The following is a 20,440-nucleotide window of genomic DNA, read 5'->3' on the forward strand; positions in this document are numbered from 1 at the left end:
AATTCTGGGAACATTTAAAAATCCAGTATTCTGTGATCTGAGTGAACGTGGGGGCTCATAATAGGAAATTGTATCTTGAAGATATTCAGGAGCAAGCCCATGTAGAGCTTTATATGTTAATAACAAAATTTTGTAGTCAATGCGGAATTTAACAGGCAGCCAATGAAGTGATGATAAAACTGGGCTGATATGTTCAAATTTTCTAGTTTTAGTGAGGACCCTAGCTGCAGCATTTTGAACTAGTTGAAGTTTTCTTAAATTGCTGCTGGTGCATCCTGACAGTAGTGCATTACAGTAGTCAAGCCTTGAAGTAATAAAGGCATGTACTAATGTTTCTGCGTCCTGAAGGGATAAGGCATTTCTAATCTTAGCAATATTGCGAAGATGTAAAAAAGCTGTCCTAGTGATACTACCTATGTGTTGATCAAATGATAAATCCGGGTCAATTATGACACCAAGATTTTTTGCTGCTGAACCAGGTTTAACTGGAAAGTTAGCTAGATTTAAAATTAAGTCTGATAATTTATTTCTTGTCACTTTTGGACCCAAAAGCAGGACCTCTGTTTTGTTGCTGTTTAGGAGGAGGAAGTTACGCAACATCCAGCCTTTCACGTCTTTTACACAGTCCTCTATTTTCTTTAATCTGTGTTTGTCATCGGGCTTGGCTGAAATATACAATTGTGTGTCGTCTGCGTAACAGTGAAAGTTAATGTCATGGTTTCTTATAACTGTGCCTAGCGGTAACATGTATAATGTAAATAATAATGGTCCTAAAATAGAGCCTTGTGGAATTCCAAATCTTACTTTAGAATAATTTGAATTTAGATTGTTTACTTTTACGAATTGATAACGTTCCGTTAAGTAAGATTTAAACCATAATAGGGCTGTCCCTGTGATTCCAACCATGTTTTCTAACCTTTCTATGAGAATATTGTGGTCTATTGTATCGAAGGCTGCGCTTAGGTCAAGAAGCACCAACAGGGATATGTGGCCTTGATCAGAGGCAAGAAGAAGATCATTTGTTATCTTGACTAGAGCTGTCTCTGTACTATGATGTTGCCTGAATCCAGATTGGAATTTTTCATATATATGATTCTTAAGATACTAAGTTGTTGGGCCACAGCTTTTTCTAAGATCTTAGACAGAAATGGCAAATTAGAAATAGGCCTGTAATTAGACAGTGTACTAGCATCAAGATTTGGTTTCTTGATCATAGGTTTAATAACTGCTAGTTTAAAAGCTTTGGGTACATGGCCCAGACTAAGCGATGAGTTTACTATAGTTAAAAGAGGATCAATAATAGCTGGTAGTACTTCTTTGAGCAACTTTGTGGGAATTGTATCAAGTGTGCAAGTTGTACAGTTTGCGGAGGTGATAATCTTCTCTAGTTCTAATTGTGGGAGTGGGCAAAAGGTTTCAAGTCTTTCTTTTACAGTTATATTATGTTTTATTTCATTCACATCAGGTGGCAGCCAGGATGGATTTGATCCTGTGGCTAGAGTTTGTTGTCTAATATTCTCAATTTTATTATTAAAAAAGTCCATAAAATCTTTACTGGTGAGAGTTGCTGGAATTAGTTGTTCAGAACCTGTTTGATTTTTTTGTAATTCTAGAAAACACACTAAACAGTGCTCTCGGATTATTTTTATTATGGGAGATCAGCGAGGCCAGATATGCTGAGCGAGCTTTAGTGAGGGCATTTCTATACTCTATAAGGCTGTCCTTCCAGGCAGAATGGAACACTTCAAGCTTGGTTGATCGCCATTTCCGCTCTAGTTTTCGTAATGTTTGTTTTAAAGTACGGGTCTTATCGTTATACCATGGTGCGAGCTTTTTCTGTCTTATACTTTTATGTTTAAGTGGTGCTACCTTTTCTAAAGTAGATCGACAGGTATTTTCTAGGTAATCAGTTAGTACATCTAGGTCCATTGGGTCTGATGGAGTTGGAACTGGGGTCGATAGTTCTGGTAGGTTTTCTATAAATTGTAGGGCGGTAGATGGTTTTATTATACGCCTTGTAGAATAGCGAGGGTTCTTACATATATTATGGATAAAACGTAGCTCATATGAAATTAAGTAATGATCGGAGATTGCTGAGGATTGCGGTAAGATATTAATTTTGTCAATGTTAAGACCTAGTGTCAGAACTAAGTCTAAAGTGTGGCTGCAGTAGTGTGTAGGCCCTGTTACATTTTGAGTAATACCAATAGAGTCTAAGATTGAGGTAAATGCCTTTTTTAGTGGGTCACTTTCCTTCTCAAAATGGATATTGAAATCTCCTACAATTATAACTTTATGATTGCACACCGCTAGGTTTGTAGCAAAATCGCTGAATTCTTTCAGAAATTCTAAGTAAGGCCCTGGTGGTCTGTAAATGTTGCATAATAAAAATGCGTCCTTTTTTGTGACCGGATTTGTAATAATAGTGGAGAGAACCTCAAAAGAAGAGAAGGTGTCACATTGTTTAAGACTAATTTCTAGGGTATTTTGGTAAATTACACATACTCCACCTCCTTTGCCTGATATTCTTGGGCTATGTGCATAATTATAGCCTAGGGGGGTGGCTTCATTTAGTGCTAAATATTCATTTGGTTTAACCCACGTTTCCGTGAGACAGAAAACATTGAATTTATGATCACTTATAATATCATTTACGATGAGTGCTTTTGAGTTTAGTGATCTTATGTTGAGTAACCCAAATTTTAGTTCTGAGGTGTTGCTGCTAGGTGTTGTGTATGATTTAATATTGATTAGGTTGCTGAAACAGGCTGATTTTGTTTTTCTACTTTTACATTTAGTTCGGGGGAAAGACACAGTCTCAATACAGTTGAACCTGGGTGACGTCTCAAGACAGTTCGCAGACGGTCGGTTTAGCCTGTCTGTCTGCGGCCTGGTCCCGGCTCTGGATTGTCAGCAGCTATCTACACTACTCTGCTGACTAACTAAAAGACTATGTGCTATACTGCAAGAAAGTAAGGCAGCACCCTCCCGCGTGGTGTGGATACCATCCCTACCTATAAGACCAGGCTTGCCCTCAAAACGTAACCAATTGTCTATAAAGCCCACTTGATTTTCGGAACACCACTTGGACATCCAGCAGTTTAACGCCCAAAGTCTGCTGTAAGCTTCGTCGCCACGCTGCATTGGTATGGGGCCAGAGCAGATTACGGCATCGGACATCGTCTGGGCCAGTTTAATCACCTCTCTAATATTACCCTTAGTTACCTCAGACTGCCGCAGACGAATATCATTGGCCCCTACATGAATGACTACCCTCGAATATCTCCTATTAGCTAACAGTCTAAGGTTGTCACTAATATCCGGCGCTCTGGCTCCAGATAAACAGCTAACTGTTACTGCCGGCGCCCCTAAAGGAGTAGCTAATTTCACGTGCCGAACAATAGAGTCTCCTATAACCAGAGCACTCTTAACAGGCTCCTCAGCGGGTGCTTCGCTGAGCAGGGCAAACCTGTTTGACACGCGAATCGGAGGAGCGTGGTGTCCCGGTGGGCTAGCTTTGGCCTCAGCGTTAGCATCAGCCTTAGCTTTCCGGCTATGACGCCGAGACGTCACCCATTCACCCAGCTGTGAGGGCTCTAACGCCGGAGTCGTGGGGGTGCTAACTCTCCCTAAGGCACCCGGAGTTGCTAACACTGAATCTCGCTGTTTATCCCTCAACAATAATAAGCTCCGGATGCGCACTTCTAGCTGGTCCACTTTATCCACCAGGGAGCTAACTAGCTGACACTTACTACAAATACAACCACTATATTTATCGCTAGAGGTGGAAAAGGGCGTTAAACTAAACACTTAAGTTTGTTAGTACAGCACCAATGGCTTCAGCACCACTACAATGAATTTTGGCTCCCAGCTGATACACTGCCACACTCAGGAGCTTACACTCACACTGTCTGATGTCCACATGTCTTTTTTTTTTTTTTTTTTTAAAGTCTCTCTCTCTCTCTCTTTCTCTCTCTCTCTCTGTTGCTTTTATCATTATCTACATTATAATATGTCCCCCCTATATATCACTCTGTTTTTCCCTCATCATCCTCCTTACTTTGCACAGGTCAGGGTGGGGCTGGGAGTGGAACTGACAGATACATATTTATGGTTTTGCAACACCGGGTGAAAAAATATTGCCTAGCAGTCACAATTTATTTTGAAAGCACATTTCCCTGTGTAATTATGTGTGTAGCGGCAGACTGTTTGCCCTGCTAAACCTCTGTGTGTGTGTGCGCATGCTGCAGAGCCTGCTTGAGAATGCTTAGCACAGGGATGAGAAAGCTCCTGAAACGCAAACCCGCACACGCTCGCCAAGGTTACTATGGAAACCAAGAGAGGAAAATTAAGCCCTTCTGAGGACTGTCTGTTTTTTTTTTTCCTTAATCATTATTATTAGTAAAAGAGACTGGGAACAGAGAGACATTCAGCTAAGAAAAGAGGGTACAAGGAGTGGAACGACCAAGAAAGGGCAAGAGAGCAACAGACATTTTTCTGCAATTGAACAACATCAGCAGTGCTGATAAAGTTTAGCATCAGAAGCACCTTCATCACTGCACAGAAAAGCAGCCAGCAACTGCTCATTATTTCACCCACTTGCTTGCTCATCAGCCAACTCACTCATTCTCTCCCTCTCCCACTCTCTCTCGCTCTCTCTCACCTGCTGCACCCACCTGAACCAGACAAGTGTAGGAGCCAGCCTGAGAGCAAACTACTAAAGAGGCTTTTTGTGAGGCAATATTCACCATCAGTCTCAGTGTAGGGGTGGTGTTTGCCATTTATCTCATAAAAGAACATGGAGAATCTGATCCTACATCAACATTCCTATTACATGATGCAGTCAATGCCTCAAAGCAGCTTTCCAAGGGCAGGAAATATCTCGGAGAACATGAGGAACAAGGAGAGAGAGATCCCTGATATTTCTCTGGTCTAGGATACAGATCCAGATATATGTTCACTGTCCACTTTAAACTTAAATTAGATTTTCCACTACATATTGAAATGGAACACTTAAATGAACTTTCAATAACTGTAACTACATTTATCAGAAGTAGAAATGGGTGCTACATCTACATGGATTAGCATTACAAATACTATAACACGCAGTTGCTTCAATCATGCATAAATTAAGTACCATCCCATTTTCAGAAAAGTTGAGCAAAATGTAAATAAAAACACAATCCATGTTCAAATTATATAAACCCTTTAATGAATTGAAAATAGAACAAAGACATTATTTCAAATGAGGAAATTGGCAACTCTCTTTTTGTTTTCTTTTGAAAAATAAATGCCCATTTTGAATTTGATGCCCATCATGACCCTGAAATTGACAATCATTTACAGACAATGAATTAATGAATGAATTTGATGCCAACAACCCGTTCCAAAAAAAAGTTGTGACAGTGAACAAAAGACTGGTTAAGAGACAGACGGTGTGTGTAAATACTGAAATAATTCAAGAATAACATTTCTCAATTTAAAATAGTAAAAAAAAAAAAAAAAAACTTGGGTATTCCATTATGTATTACTGTGGCTGTCGTCTTTGGGCCTTTAGACTGCACAGAATTTAAAACAGAGATGTTTAGTGGAAATCACTACTTCAATTTATACGCCTGGGCTCATTTAGGATGGACTGAAGTGAAGTGGAGAAGTGTTCCGTGGTTTGATGAATCAAAATTTGATGTGCTTTTTGGATATCATGAATGCTGCATCCTCTGGGCTGAAGAGGAGAAGCACCATCTGGTTTGTTATAGAAGCACAGGTCAATAGTCAGCATCCATGATGGTACAAGGGGGACATGATAGAACTTGTCTCTTTCTGGGAAGTCATCCAGACTGACATCAAACTTTCTCAATGTGAGCTGTTAAAATGCTTTATTGGTACTGTTTTCAGTTAAATACAGGGTTTAAATTGTTTGCACATTATTGCATTTGGTTTTTGTTTACCTTTTGCCCATGTCCCAACTTTGTTGGAAATGGAGTTGTATATTCTTCTGTGTGTGTCCACAGAGAGGCAGAGTTCAGCTCGAAAGCAGTTCTGTGTGTGTGGAGACCGACAGTGAGTCGGGTTACGTGCAGGCGCTGGACTCTGGAGGGAAAGCACTCTGCTTGTCCTGCCAGAAGCCCAGCGCAGACCACTCGGGCTGGGCTGGGGGCTTCTGTGGTGGGGCTTGCATGGAAGCGTTCCAGCTTCGTTCAAATCAGAGCTACATGCGTGCCCGTGTGCTGGAGGTTGAGCAGGGTGTGTGTCAGCACTGCGGCCTTCAAGCCCACCAGCTTTGAACACGTTCAAAAACACGTTCAAAATGCTCCTCAAACACACCGTAAGGACATACTGGACAACACTTGGTTGGCACAGCTGCCTCTCAAACAGGTGAGATGCATTTGTAGAACAGAAATATTTGATGGAGATGTGTCAAACAGTAATAGTGATACTGGACAAAGCCTGGCAGCATAGCTGCCTCACAAACCAGTAATACTCACTGTAGAACAGATTTATTAGACAACAGTTGGCTGGCACAGCTGCCTCTCGGAGTGGTAGGATACATTTTCGTGTGTCGAACCACTTGTGTGTGTAGCTGCTTTTCAAACAAGTGAAACCTACTCATAGAACAGAGAGGGTACCACTTTAGAATAAAACTATACTTATAAAGGTTTTCATCTGTTTATTACGTGGTTACTAATTAGGTTGTAAACACATTGACAACTTAAGTATTTGATAACCATTTATAACACACAGAGTAACGGTGACATATTATTTGCCAAATAGTGAACCCACATTGTTCACTACTGTTAAACATCAGTCCTTGCAGAATACTGACCTTACTTTGTGTTCTCCATTAAGACTGTCAGCTTCTGCACATATTAGTTAATACGTTTTACAATTTAAGCACAAGTTTAATCAATTAACCACAGATAGAATATCTTGTGAGACTTTTATGATAATGTGGTGTACCTTCATGTATGAAATGACTAAATTCACATTCTCAGGTCTTAGCTTATTCTTTAGCTGGACATATTCAGTAAATTCTCTGATATTTTAAGTTTCACCCGTTGTCTTGATTGTTTGGTATTAGGTAGTGAGGAGGGCAGTTTATCTATGTCTCTTTCTCATCTTGATGCTCAGATAAAATTAACCATGTTTAATACTATCACAATCTTTAGTCTTTGCTCATGCATATAGTGATGTGGACATTTTAAACAACCTATAAACATTACAAAGTATTGTATTTAATGTATGAAAACCACTTATATTTGGGTGTAATTGTGTTCATTTGAGGCTGATTTAAGCAATAAGACACAAGAAGGAGTCCTATAACTTGAGGTATTGGAGGTATGAGGTATCTTACATTATAGTGTAGCAGAGTCAGTTATTTATTAATTATTTTTATTATAATTTATACATTAAAGGGTTCTTGACCCCAAAATCAGTGCACACACAAATAAATAACCAACGGCCCGTTTTATCAACACAGCTGATTTATTAAATATATTATCTATTATATATCTATCTACCGCGACCCTGAAATGGAGAAGCGGAGAAGAAAATGATGATGATGATGATGATATATCTATCTAATCTATTATTGTATAGATTATACATTCACATAATAAAATGGGCTACCTTGATACATGAGAAGCAGGAAAGATTAAAAACATTAGGGAATTTCTCTATGATAACTACCCTAAATTCTAGAAGGGAGCTATAGTTTATCTCAGAAATCCATTTGACACCATCTTCTGAGTTATGAAATGAACCATGTGATGTTACATTCTCCCTGGAGATGATGTTGGGGTGGTGTGAGCAGGGGACTTCCCAGACCTGCAGAGCTTCCTGGAGTGTTCTGTTGTTAGTCAAAATTTAAACTGAACACTTAATGAAAGCGATCAAATAACTGATACAATATTATTAAAATTCATCAGTTGAGTCAGAAGAAAACATGTATTGTAAAATATAACAAAAACAGTAATCCCCTAAAATGCAATACAACAACATATTACCTATCTGAGTGCTTAAACATCTAATAACTACTAATATACAGAAACTGAGGAGCATTCCTGGAAGGTGTGGTGTTAACAGACTACCTGGTCTGTCAGATGGGCATTGATTTTTCTCACAGTTCATTGCTGCAAGATTCAAGTTTGATATTTGTTTGCCATTTTTGGCCGAGCTACTGGCAACAGCAACAACAGCTTCAAATCAAAGCCATGCTTTCTATTTTAACTGGCCCTTGGTATAAAATCTCAGTTCATATCACACACACCGGTGGATTTAATGTAGAAGAGCTGGAGATCTAGAAGGCATTGTTTGAACATGTGGTGGTATTTAGACATGAAATAGTTACCGGTATCACAGTAAACCATGGTAAAATTCCTGATGGTTGGTACTCCAATGTAAATCACCACAGTTAGAAAAAGTAATGTAAGTTACAGAGTGTAAACTCATGCGTGACTGTAGAAGAGTACTAGCTTTCATATATTTTTTTTTACATAAAAGGAAATGTCGCTTGCAAAATAAGTAATGTATTTTAGCTAGAATTACAAATTCGCTGCACCTTCCATATTAAATTGTGCAGTGCTCTGTTCCACATTAAACAGAGCTATAATTATATTACATACCCCTGCACCCCACCCACCCTCACTCCGCCTCCACACACCTTAAACTGTGAACAAGATCTTACATTCAAAGGATGTGTTAAAATGTTACATTCATGTATATAAATAAAGACTCAATACATTACATGTCCAAAAGTTTGTATACACCTGTAGATGGTCAGATGTTCACAAATTTTTAGTCAAACAGAGAGATGAGGTGGGAAGTTATTACATGGCCACAAAATATGTATTGAGGGGATGGCCTGTGTGTGTATGTATCAACCAAGGTAAGGAAAAGAATCTTCCCCTTTTGTATTCAGTGATTATCATCCTCTGTGGGCACCCTGGGGCTCCATGTGGATAATTATGGGATGTCGCTGTTTTTGTTGTGTGGAAGGAAGTGGATTGATTTCTGTGCTCTAGCTTCCCCGGAGGCTGTGAGCCTAAAACAGCCTCTGCAAACTGAAATGCCACTGCTTTGGTTCAGCTTTCAGTTCAGCTCTTGCAGGACCCCTCGCTCACTCTCCAGCCTTCGCTCTTTCATACACACACTCACATTATTTCTGTTTTCCACTCAAGATAAAGCACTTGTGATGCCGCCATAGTCCCTTGTCGCTGTTCAGTGAGCCAAAACAGCCTAGAGAGCAATTTGGAAAGAAAACTACATTACCCAGAAACCCCTGGGGCTCAGCAGTTGCAACCCATTTAATGATTTCTCCTGTTTCTTTTCACGGCAACAAGATGCCGACAAACCAGGGCTTTACCAACGCACACATTGATGTGCCATGTCTGTGAGGGACTGTGTATTATACATCTACATTTTCTGTAACAGTGTTTACATGTATAAATATTTCCCTATTAAAAGAACACTGAGAAAGATTTTATATTTGTGCTCCTTGGCTCCCCCTACATTGATTGAGTGTTATAAAAAGCTTGTCCTATGATAAAAAAAAAATTGTTTTGCTTTAATCCAATGTAAATTTACAATTAATTACAGAAGATAAAATTATCTGTTATTAATATATCAACTACTCCAAGGTGCTAATTATAGGTTCTTGTACCAAAAAATGAAAAATCGGTGCATCCCTATTTATTTCTTTTAATGTTGATTTATGGCTTACAGCCACTGAAAACCTGAAAATTATCTCGGATAATTAGTATATTATATAAGATTTAAAAATTATTTTTAATACAGAAATGCTTGCCTACTGAAAAGTATGTAAAGCATATGCACTCAATACTCAATACTTGGGGCTCCTATAGCTTGAATTATTGCATCAATACGGCGTGGCATGGCTGTGAACAGCCTGTGGCACTGCTGAGGTATTATGGAAGCCCAGGTTGCTTTGATAGCTGCCTTCAGCTCATCTTCATTGTTGGGTCTGGTGTCTCTCATCTTCCTTTTGACAATACCCCATATATTCTCTATGGGGTTTGAGTCAGGCAAGTTTGCTGTCAAATCAAGAACAATGATACTGTAGTTATTAAAGCAGGTATTGGTACTTTTGGCAGTGTGAACAGGTGCCAAGTCCTGCTGGAAAATGAAATCCACATCTCCATAAATCTTGTCGGCAAACTGTTGATAATTTGTCTTGATTATTCTAATTTTCTGAAATAATGACCTTTGGGTTTTCATTGGCTGTAAGCCATAATCATCAACATTAAAAGAAATAAATACTTGAAATAGGTCACTCTTTGTAATATATATATATATATATATATATATGAGTTTCACATTTTCAATTATATATATATTATTTTAAAATAATTTTTAAAGGGTGAAAGACAATATTAGGGAGATTTTTCAAACCATTGTGTCTCCATTAGGAATAAAAACATGAGATCACACTCAAACACACCACGTATACACTGCCAATACCCAGCAAACATGAAAGATTGAAGTGTGAAAGCAGTTTGGATGAAAAAGAGCTGCTGCAGAATCTCTGGCACTTTTAATAACAAGGCACAGACTATGGCCATCTGTTCTTGGCTTTAGAGAAGAGAAATGCATCTTCTAGGTCTGTATCCCTTATGGTAGCCTTTCAGTCTTCTTAACTAGTGCACCTTAAGACTAAATGTGTGTTTTTTTTGTTTTGTTTTTTTGTAGCTGAACGAGATTATTCGTAACCCAGTGGAAGGGCAGTTCTGGCAGGTGGACCACATCAATCCAGTCTACAGTGGAGGAGGCCAGTGTTTACTGGATAACCTGCAGACGCTCTGTACTGTCTGTCATCGGATGGTAAAGCAAGCTTTCAGCTCTCTACACAACACATGTTATTACACATCAGTACATGTAACATACTTTGCACCAGGGAGATGTTTCACAACACAAGATTTCTCAGCCCAAAGGCAAGTGTGCCAACAGAAGATATGATAAGACACTCATGTTGTAACTTATAAACTTCAGTTTGTAATTGTAAAACTACAAAGTGCTGACATCACCCAGCCCTGTGGACTCAGTAAAGCTGAGAGAGTGGACAATGAGTGTAGAAACAAAAAAGTGATCATAATGTTATGGTTGATCAGTGTATTTATGTGCTGTGTGTTTCAAGATTAAAATCTTGTAACCTCATGCCCTCACGCCTTTTACAAAGCCCTGGTGTTAGTGTTTTAAAAAAAAAAAGAAAGTTGATCTGATATGCCAGGTATTTTCTTTCTTTCTGCTCCAGAGGTGGGTAATATTGACCTATTTATGAGGTATTGGATTACTTTGATTCAGGCTAACTGCATTACTGAAAGTGTTCCAAAACAAATGAGTTTCTGTAGTAATTCAAACAGTGAATAAAAACAACTCCCACCACCCTCCCCAGTTTTTCAATACAGTACTATAAAAATTAATTAGATTAGGAGCCCCAAGAGCAAAAAACCCTTGTCTAATTCTCCTTCAACAAGCAGTTATAGTTGTATGTAGTTGCTATAGTCTGTGTTTTGTTCTGTTTTCAGAAATCTAAAGGTGGAGAAATATTAAGTATATCAGCCCACCACACCCTCATCTACATATTTTTTTTTTTGTGAGATATTGGTGTGTAACCAATGTGGTTTTTTTTGTTGTTGTTGTTTTATATAGAGGACTGCACAGCAAGCCAAAGAAAGGAGTCAGATGAAGAAAGGACAAGCTGCTTCTAAACTGTCATCTGACATCACACAATTTTTTGTGAAGTAATGAGGCTCTGGCCTTTTTTCAAGCAATATATATATTAGTCTTTCATTAGTCAATTAATAGTCCTAAAAAGCTAAACATTTCAGAATGTAATTGACGGTTTGTGCTGCCGTGACAGGGACCAAAATGTACATATTTTCTGGTCATAGCCTGTCACCATTTTCTTGCCTTAAATATGAGCTTTAATCAGGCAAGATCACAATATTTTTTGAGTAAGAAAATTTCAGGATTGGTCAGAAGGCTTACTTACATATCATTACAGATCATTGCAATATTAATATTGCAAAGGAAAGCATCCCACCAATAATAAACAAAAAATATGAGGCAGCCTATCCTTACAGCAGATGTGGGTAATACACTTCCCAAAAGCAGATGAGAACTAGTTCTAGCACTGCTTTTGCTATTTTATGTTGTTAAATTTCCAGGTTATTGTTGTGACACCTGATTACTGATAGTTTTGGTATATGGATGTGAGAATTCTTCAAATAATGTTGACTTTAGGGTAGATCTGTTTGGTCTTGGAGAGCCATATTTTTTTCTGGCTGCAGCACAGGCTGAGCAAGAGAACAGAAAGAGGCAGGAAAAATGAGAGAGTGAGTTAGCAGAGAACGGCATGTGGTCCCAAAGTGACCAGCATGATCTCAGTCTGCCACTGCTGAGCTGGTTCTACTGATTGAGACAGCTTATCTTTTAGAGATGGAGAGAGAGGACGGAGCCTAGGCATACTTGTTTGCTGGTATTTTTATCACAGGCAGGGTTTCGTAGCACTACTGTGCCTGAACATTGTCATGTTTCTCACCCCTCCTGTGCTGACTGAAATTTGACAGAAACTTTAAAATCGCTGGAAGGGCAGGAAAAATTCTATCCATGTCCTTGCTGCATACACATGTGAGAGAAGTGTACATCATACGTATTAGATTTAAAAATCTAAAAAAGTGTTCAATATCTGCGTGATTTGAATCCATCTCAGTTCCTTATGTAAACTTGACAAATGCCATTGGGACACGTACAGCCTGTCACCATAGCAACAGGCGCTGATGATAGGCACCCTTGTGGATAGAGAGGCTTGTTTATTTCTTTCGTTCGTTCTTTCTTTTTTCTTTTTCCGCTCTGTTTTTTTTTTTAAACTGTGTTTCTGTTTATAGAAACTCTACTGAACAACTTTAATTCATCTTTCTAAACCTCTTGCTACATGCAATGCTGCATCAATTGAATCATTCTGGCACAGTGGAAATTTCTAGGAAAACAAGACAAGGACAAGGACAAGGACATTTGGTTAACACTGTTATACCTGTCTTGGTCTAATTTAATCCTTTTTGATGGATCAGAGTTTTCAGACAGTAGTAAATCAGTGGCTAGGTTACTGTATTAGGATAAATAAAGGAATGTTAAGCACTTACAGTGTACCTCCCTTTGTCTCTCTCTCTCTCTCTCTCTCTCTCTCTCTCTCTCTCTCTCTCTCTCTCTCTCTCTCCAGTAAATTCAGCACAGCACCTTTCTTTTCTCTTTGGTTTGCATGTCCAGACTGGTCAGCAGTGTCTGAAAAGCTTTGACTGGGTTTGCAAAAGAAGCACTGTGATAATGTCTACACATTTTACATTATGGTTCTTCAAGGGTTCTTTAGGAAATAAAAGGATTTTATATAGAAACCTTAACACTCGAAGAACCTTTTGCATGATAAAAGGTACTGTGTTAGATGGTTCTATTTAGCATCTTCTAGAAATGGGTTCAGTATGGCACCAAAATTATTCTTATATTGTAACGATAGAAGAACCATTTCTGGTTCAATATATAACCCTTTAGCATGTTTTTTCAGGATTTTAATATAAAACAAAAACACCTTTTGATAAAACTCAGCTGATGGTTTCTCACCATTTGCTAGCTCACTTATCTGTTTAAGTGCTCAAAACCTAATGTTTTTACAAATCCCAGATATCAGTAAATGATTAAAAAAAAACTGTCTCATCTGGTATGCTAGGCTTTCTCTCTCTCTTTGGCCATGGCACAGAAAAAGGCATCTGCTGCTTTTTAGACAACGGGGAACACTCAAAACATTAAAAAGCACAAACTTTAATGAGGATATTGTTCTATTCTTGTTCCATGGGTGTGTAATACAGACTTATTTTTGCTGTTGCAGATCACTTAATGTGTAATATCTCCAAATACGATAGAAGGCTAAGTGCATTACCAAAAGTAAACACAGAAAATAATATAGTTAAAAATGAGTTTCTGTGGTAATTCAAACAGTGAAAAAAAACGAATTACATTATATTTTATATTATTAAATTACGTTATATTGTCCTCGGTGATGTGCTAAGTGAAAGAACATCGAACCAGAAAGCTCTGTGTACATTTCCTTTTTGAAAAAGGGAAATAAAACCAGGAAAATTCTGCATCTGTGTTTTATGGGGCTATGGTCAGCATGACACAGGTGAGTTAGTTACTTTACTGTACACAAGCCCACAGGGCCTTACTTTGATATGCTTGTAATAGGCATAAATCCACATGATTTTCATGTGTCTCATATCTCACTCTGATTTAACAGTGAATAAGCTATGACTGTCCATTTATACCTGGCACTGGCGCTGAATTAGATGAGGAACACAAACTACAGCAACCGATGAGCTACTCTCTCTGAATTTACATCTACAAGGTGGACAGAGTGAACAGTGAGACGCATTTTTAAAGACTCCAGGAGCATTGCTGTGTCTGAGCCACCCGTAGCAGCAAAACACACATTAACACACCACCACTACATCAGTGTCACTGCAGTGAAAGGGGGCAAACTAAGTATGCAGAGCTATAGATGGACTTCAGTTTGTAATTGTAGAACTACAAAGTGCTCCTATGGGCTCAGTAAAGCTGAGAGAGTAGATGAGTGTAGAAACAAGAAGGTGGCCATAATGTTATGGTTGATCTGTGTATTTATCTGCTGAGTGTTTCAAGATTAAAATCTTGTAACCTCATGCCTTTTAAAAAGCCCTGGTGTTAGTGTTTAAAAAAAAAAAAAGAATGTTGATCTGATATGCCAGGTATTTTCTCTCTTTCTGCTCCAGAGGTGGGTAATATTGACCTATTTATGAGGTATTGGATTACTTTGATTCAGGCTAACGGCATTACTGAAAGTGTTCCAAAACAAACAAGTTTCTGTAGTAATTCAAACAGTGAATAAAAACATATAGTCAAGTTAAACTTCATCCACATGTAAACAAGAGTAATTTTTTCCCCTCAAATGTGCTCTTCCAACGTAAAAGATATAACTTCTGCATGTAAACAAACCAGAGATAACAGCATTTCCCCATAATCACAGACACTCCCCTTAAAATTGTGGTTCTTTAGTAGTATTTTTTTTTTTACATTGGGAAACCTTTCTTTATGTTCCTGGAAAATATGCTAAAGTGTTCTATATTGCACCAAACAGAGTTCTTCTATAGTTACTATGTCAAGCTTGTTTTAGGTGTCATACGGAGCCCTTTTCTAAAGGGTACTAAATGGAACATTTCATTGCAAATTCTCCAACATTTCACTGTGCAAAGAACCATGTAATCATGTAAAGAGTTCTTTGAGTGTTCATTCTAACCCATAATAATGAAAGAGCAACAACTACTAGCAGGTCATTAACCAATCCTAGCAGTGGAGTGTATAAACTGTGAATCAATTTTAGTGCATGAATATGAACTGCAAGCCAGTTTTTGTCGTAATACAGGAAGGGAAATAAAATCCCATGCTGCTCTGAGTGTCTGTTGGTGAGTAATGAATGTCAGTACCATCAGCTGGTGACAAGCCCTCTTTGTCCTCATCAAACCCAACTGTGCTGCTTTATTATGGGAAAAGGATCCACAACAACTTTAATAATAAGGAAATAGAGCAACAGTATGACACAAATGGATTCAAATAAAAAATAAAAAAAAACAGAAAACAATAACATGTGTGAAGGTAATAAAGAAACGAACACAAAAGCTTACAATACTTGAGTTCATCACAGTCAAGTCCAAAACAACAACATTTTAGCTCTACATCTGCATGATGATATCTTCAAGCCCGACATTTTAGAAAGAATTTTTAACAAATTAATCAAAAGGTTCTTCCATGAAACTAGCCAGCTAACAGTATTATTTTCTTAGAAAAGAAGTATCACTGTCTTTTCACTGCATTGTCTAATACTTCATATTTAAGTCTATGGACTAAGATTTTATCTTATAAAAGTGTGGTCAGTTGGTTTGGAAGTCTATAAGTGACCACAACTGTGACACCAGGTCCCATAATTAAAATATCCATATCTATTTTTTTCTTGAATAAGTGATGTCAATGGATATTTAGCTTATTATGCTTTCCACTCCTTAAAATATCTTCACAGTGCAGCTTTTGGAACTCATGAAAAGACCTCTATTTTATTTTGAGGTTCAAAAATATTACAGTGCTTTCTGCAAAATTATCATGTATTTTCATGGTTTATCCATGACTGCACTCGCTTTGATGTTGAGTCAATGACTTTGCTACACACTACACGACCAAACAATAAATAAATGGATGAATAAGATAAGCAGTTTTTCCTATGACCATGCACTGTCAGAAAAATAGTCACTGTGGTGGTACCCTCAAAGCTACATATTCATACCTCTAATTAGGGAACATAATTACCATAACATAGTACCGTATTCTAATTGTAGATTTAAAAAAAAAATTGTGGACTTCAGCTGAGCTTTTAACACCATGCTACCAGAGCTACTGCAGGTCAAACTGTCTCAACTGTCTGTGTCCTGATCCCATGTGCTGATGGATCATGGACTTCCTGACAAACAGAAAACAGCAGGTGCGGCTAGGAAAACACGTCAGATCCCCGGGCTCTCAGTACTGGAGCATCAAAAAGTTCTCTCACCCCTTCTCTTCAGTCTCTAGACCAGTGGCGGGTGCTGGTCTTTCAAGGAGGGGAAGCTCAATTTTGGCCTACATCATAAAATGTGTCGGTTTATTTATACGTAAATTCTACCCTCCATTCCATTTTAAGAAAATGATCTTTGACCCTGTTGTACCAAAAAGGCATCTTTTCCAGGGACTTGACTAGTGTCCTCTCAATGGCCAGCAGAGTTAAGGTGCTTAAACGGCCTCGGCCCATGTGAAGTGTGTCCGCCTGTGCTCCCACATATCTTTACACCAAAGGATCGCTGATTCGCTCATTTCGCTGTCAATCAAAAAGGGATTCAGCCTCAGACAGATCATCCAATCATCATGCAGAAGCTGAGCATCTGGGCCAGCCGAGGCCAGCCCACTGCCCCATAGACCCCCAGAGACGCTGAGTGTCCGATGGGCGGGACAAAGCCCAGCATTTATCCAATGACTCGTCTCGTTTCGCTGCACTTCGCTGCTTCACTATTGAACTCTGTCCACACTGTTTAAAACACTGTGAAGGGAATGATTGAGGGGAAAGCCGCATCTTTACCAGTGATAAGAAGCAGATTCTGAACAAAAGTTGAGCGCGTTGTAGTGCATATTTATTCAATGACATGTACACACAACAGTATATATTTGATCACTTATTTTTTACATTTTAGGGGACGCTGAGCTTCCCTTGCAGTCTTAGAGCAATCGCCACTGCTCTACACAAATGACTGTTTCTCAAAGGATCCAGCTGTGAAGATCCTGAAGTTTGCTTATGAAACTACTGTAGTGGGTCTCAAAACCCACAGTGATGGGTTGGCCTACATGAAGGAAATTGAGCAGTTGGTCTCCTGGTGCAGCAGCAACCACCTGCTGCTAAAAACCTAGAAAACTGGAGATGGTAATAGACTTCAGACACAACCCCCACTCTTTACCACCTCCCCTTTTTGGAAGTGGAAAAGAATTTCAGAAATTCAATCTGCCACAGACTGATCTGATGATAGTTTTTACTCAAAATTATCAAATCCATCCTCACATCATCCATAACCATCTGGTTTGCTTCATCCACCTCACAGGTATGAGCCAAACTCCAGCAAATAATCAGGACAGCAGAGAGGATCATTGGTTGTAGTCTGCCAAGCATGCTGGCAAAATTAAACCTGACCTTTCTCATCCTGGACATTACCTCCTCCAGCCACTTCCCTCTGGCAGGAGACTCAGAGCCATCAAAACAAGGAACCTGCTTCTCAGAACCTACACCTTACTTGTGTTATATCTGCTCTGTATAATATTTGCACAACTCTGTGTAATAGTTTTTATAGTACATTTATAGTGTGCAGAGACTGTCATATTGACAATATATTATCATCTGCATATATATACTAATATCACTCATCCACTTTAGCCCCTTGCACATGACACTTTCTGCCCACTTTATTTATACTATATTCTGGATTCATTTAGTTTGATACTTGATAGTTGTCTCTGGGACTGTCTGGCTTGTTTTGTATGTTACATTTTATATATGTGTATACTCACCAAGACAAATTCCTTGTATGTGCAACATACTTGGCAAAATAAAGTGATTCTAATTTTGATTCTGGGAAAATAGGGTTGATTTCATAGGCCCCATTTCATTTCCAGAACCTTCTTTTTGTGTCCTTCTATTTTACACAGTTCTACAATTAAATATAACAAATATTCACCTCTCCTGTAATGTACCTTTAGGGAACACCTCTGGACTCTAACACAACTGTTTTATTTTTAGTGACCAATAATGTCAAATAACCTCTACTGTACCATTTTTATCTGAGAGTTTAAAATGTAAACATCCCTCGATAATGTTGGATATTGCCAATACTGAGGTTGCTCAATACACAAAAAAAACCACCGCTGCTTATGTGCCTAAGAGAAACTTGAGCTACATAATATGTCTATGAGAGGAAACAAACCTAGACCCAACAACTTCAAAAACATGCATCATAATTCTCTACTCTGGATAAGGCTGTACTTATAAAGCACTATGCCATTTATTAAAGGCTTTGCATTTTGTGCTTCAAAATACACACATTTTCTTTCACGCTCATTGTGCTTAAAGCTCAATTGCCTGTAAAGTCAAATGTTTCCCAGGGTATTTTCTAGTCAGAAATGATCATGCCTGTGCTGTACTCTCTAAGAAGCTTTTGCCCTCCACAAAGAAATGTTTGTGTTCTTTGAAAATAACATTTTGAAATGCGCATCAGCCAGGAGAAATGTCCAAATTGCCATAGTTCTGTCCTGACTCAATTGCTGAGACATTTAATTCCCAGATTATATCTGGATATATTTTGTCCACGTAAAAACACACCAACACACATTTTATCCATTTTATTTATTTTCTCCATAACAAAACAAATCAACAAGTTTGAAACAGACACAGACTAATGCCAGATGTAAATAGCCCAAGTCTTTGGATGTCAATAACCTTCATTTATATTTAAGTACAGTTTTTGACATAATTAAGTATTTTTGTGAATTAAGTTTTCATTTATTTCCCAAATTAAATACATAACTAAATCATAGCAGTCATGTTGCAGTAAGAAATAAAACATATACTAAAGATCTAAATTACAAAATACTATTTTCAGAAACGTTAGGATTTTTTTGTGAAATGTGAGGCTAGGGCTGCAAAATGTTAAAATAACTGTATATACTGCATTATAAAATATACATTATGTACAGCATTTGCCACTGTCTGATGTTCATTACAGGGCATTGTTGTCAGTTCATTGCACTCAACTTTAAAATTAGTTTTTAAAAAAAAATCATTAATATTGACAAAGCCAAGAGGTTTACATTTGATGGTGATGCCATGTTTCTTGTTTTGTTCTTGGCAGATTTTCTGTGGCATTTATAAAGCTCGTGTGTCAGAATTATATTGTATCAACCAAAATTAAGAAATATATTGTGATATAAATGTCACCTATATCATCCAGCCCTATGTAAAACAAGTCTTGACTGCAGGCAGGTACAAGCACTTTGCTTCTATGAGCCCGTACTTTTTTAGCATGTGCAGAATAAGGCCTAACATTGTCAAGCTAAAATAACCATTGACTTGCTGCCAAAAGACAGCAAATACAAATTCTATGAGAGAATTTTGGTTAAACAATTCACTGATAACATTCTGAATGGTCACTTTTGGTACAGCAATATTGATATATGTTTGTGCTAAAAACATCTCATCTGACCACAGCATACAATTCTAGACCAGCTGGTGTAGGGTGTAGCATAGTAACAGTATTAGAGTTAGTTATGTTTAGAACCCTATATATATAGCTATTAAAGATAAAAATACACAATAAAGAAATATTTAAGCTTTTTAGTTTATATTTGTTGATCTAATGCATTATTATTTGATGTGAAACCTACAAAAACCTTGAAAACCTATAAATCAATAATAGGAATATGTTTTTGCTGATGACTAATAGTTTTCCGCCCAGAGACAGCATGAGATGACGTCATTTGAGTCCAAACGAAACTGAAAGTAAACGCCGTCTTCTTGTTCCTTTGCAGCGTCTTCTTTTTTGATTATAGCGAGTATAATTACACCATTTCATGACGAACATGACACACAAATTTTGAAGGAGCACCTTGATTTTTATGTGTTTTTTCACACTGGATTACTCCCAGAGGCTTCACAGCACCGCGATAAGAGCGCTATTTTTACAAACGGTAGGATCTGCGCTTTCTAACGGTATACGGAGCTCACAGACCCATTCAGACATTCAAGACTTACAAAGCTGGTTATATAAGGTGTGTTTCTACC

The 20,440-nt window shown here is 38.1% G+C and overlaps 1 protein-coding gene across 3 annotated transcripts in view; it reads left to right on the plus strand.

The window, feature by feature from the left end:
* The window catches only part of LOC136676342 (DNA annealing helicase and endonuclease ZRANB3-like), a 166,768-nt gene extending 148,652 nt beyond the window's left edge, over positions 1-18,116 (plus strand). For all 3 annotated transcript variants that reach the window (XM_066653271.1, XM_066653273.1, XM_066653272.1), the window contains 4 exons: positions 6,012-6,375; positions 10,705-10,836; positions 11,665-11,756; positions 17,712-18,116. In XM_066653271.1, the coding sequence (XP_066509368.1) occupies positions 6,012-6,375; positions 10,705-10,836; positions 11,665-11,756; positions 17,712-17,736 (613 nt within the window). In that variant the 3' untranslated portion in view covers positions 17,737-18,116. The remainder of the gene's footprint in view (positions 1-6,011; positions 6,376-10,704; positions 10,837-11,664; positions 11,757-17,711) is intronic.
* Positions 18,117-20,440: the final 2,324 nt, after the last annotated feature.

This window comes from Hoplias malabaricus, chromosome X2 (assembly GCF_029633855.1).
Source record: "Hoplias malabaricus isolate fHopMal1 chromosome X2, fHopMal1.hap1, whole genome shotgun sequence".
Classification (NCBI taxonomy): Eukaryota; Metazoa; Chordata; class Actinopteri; order Characiformes; family Erythrinidae; genus Hoplias; species Hoplias malabaricus.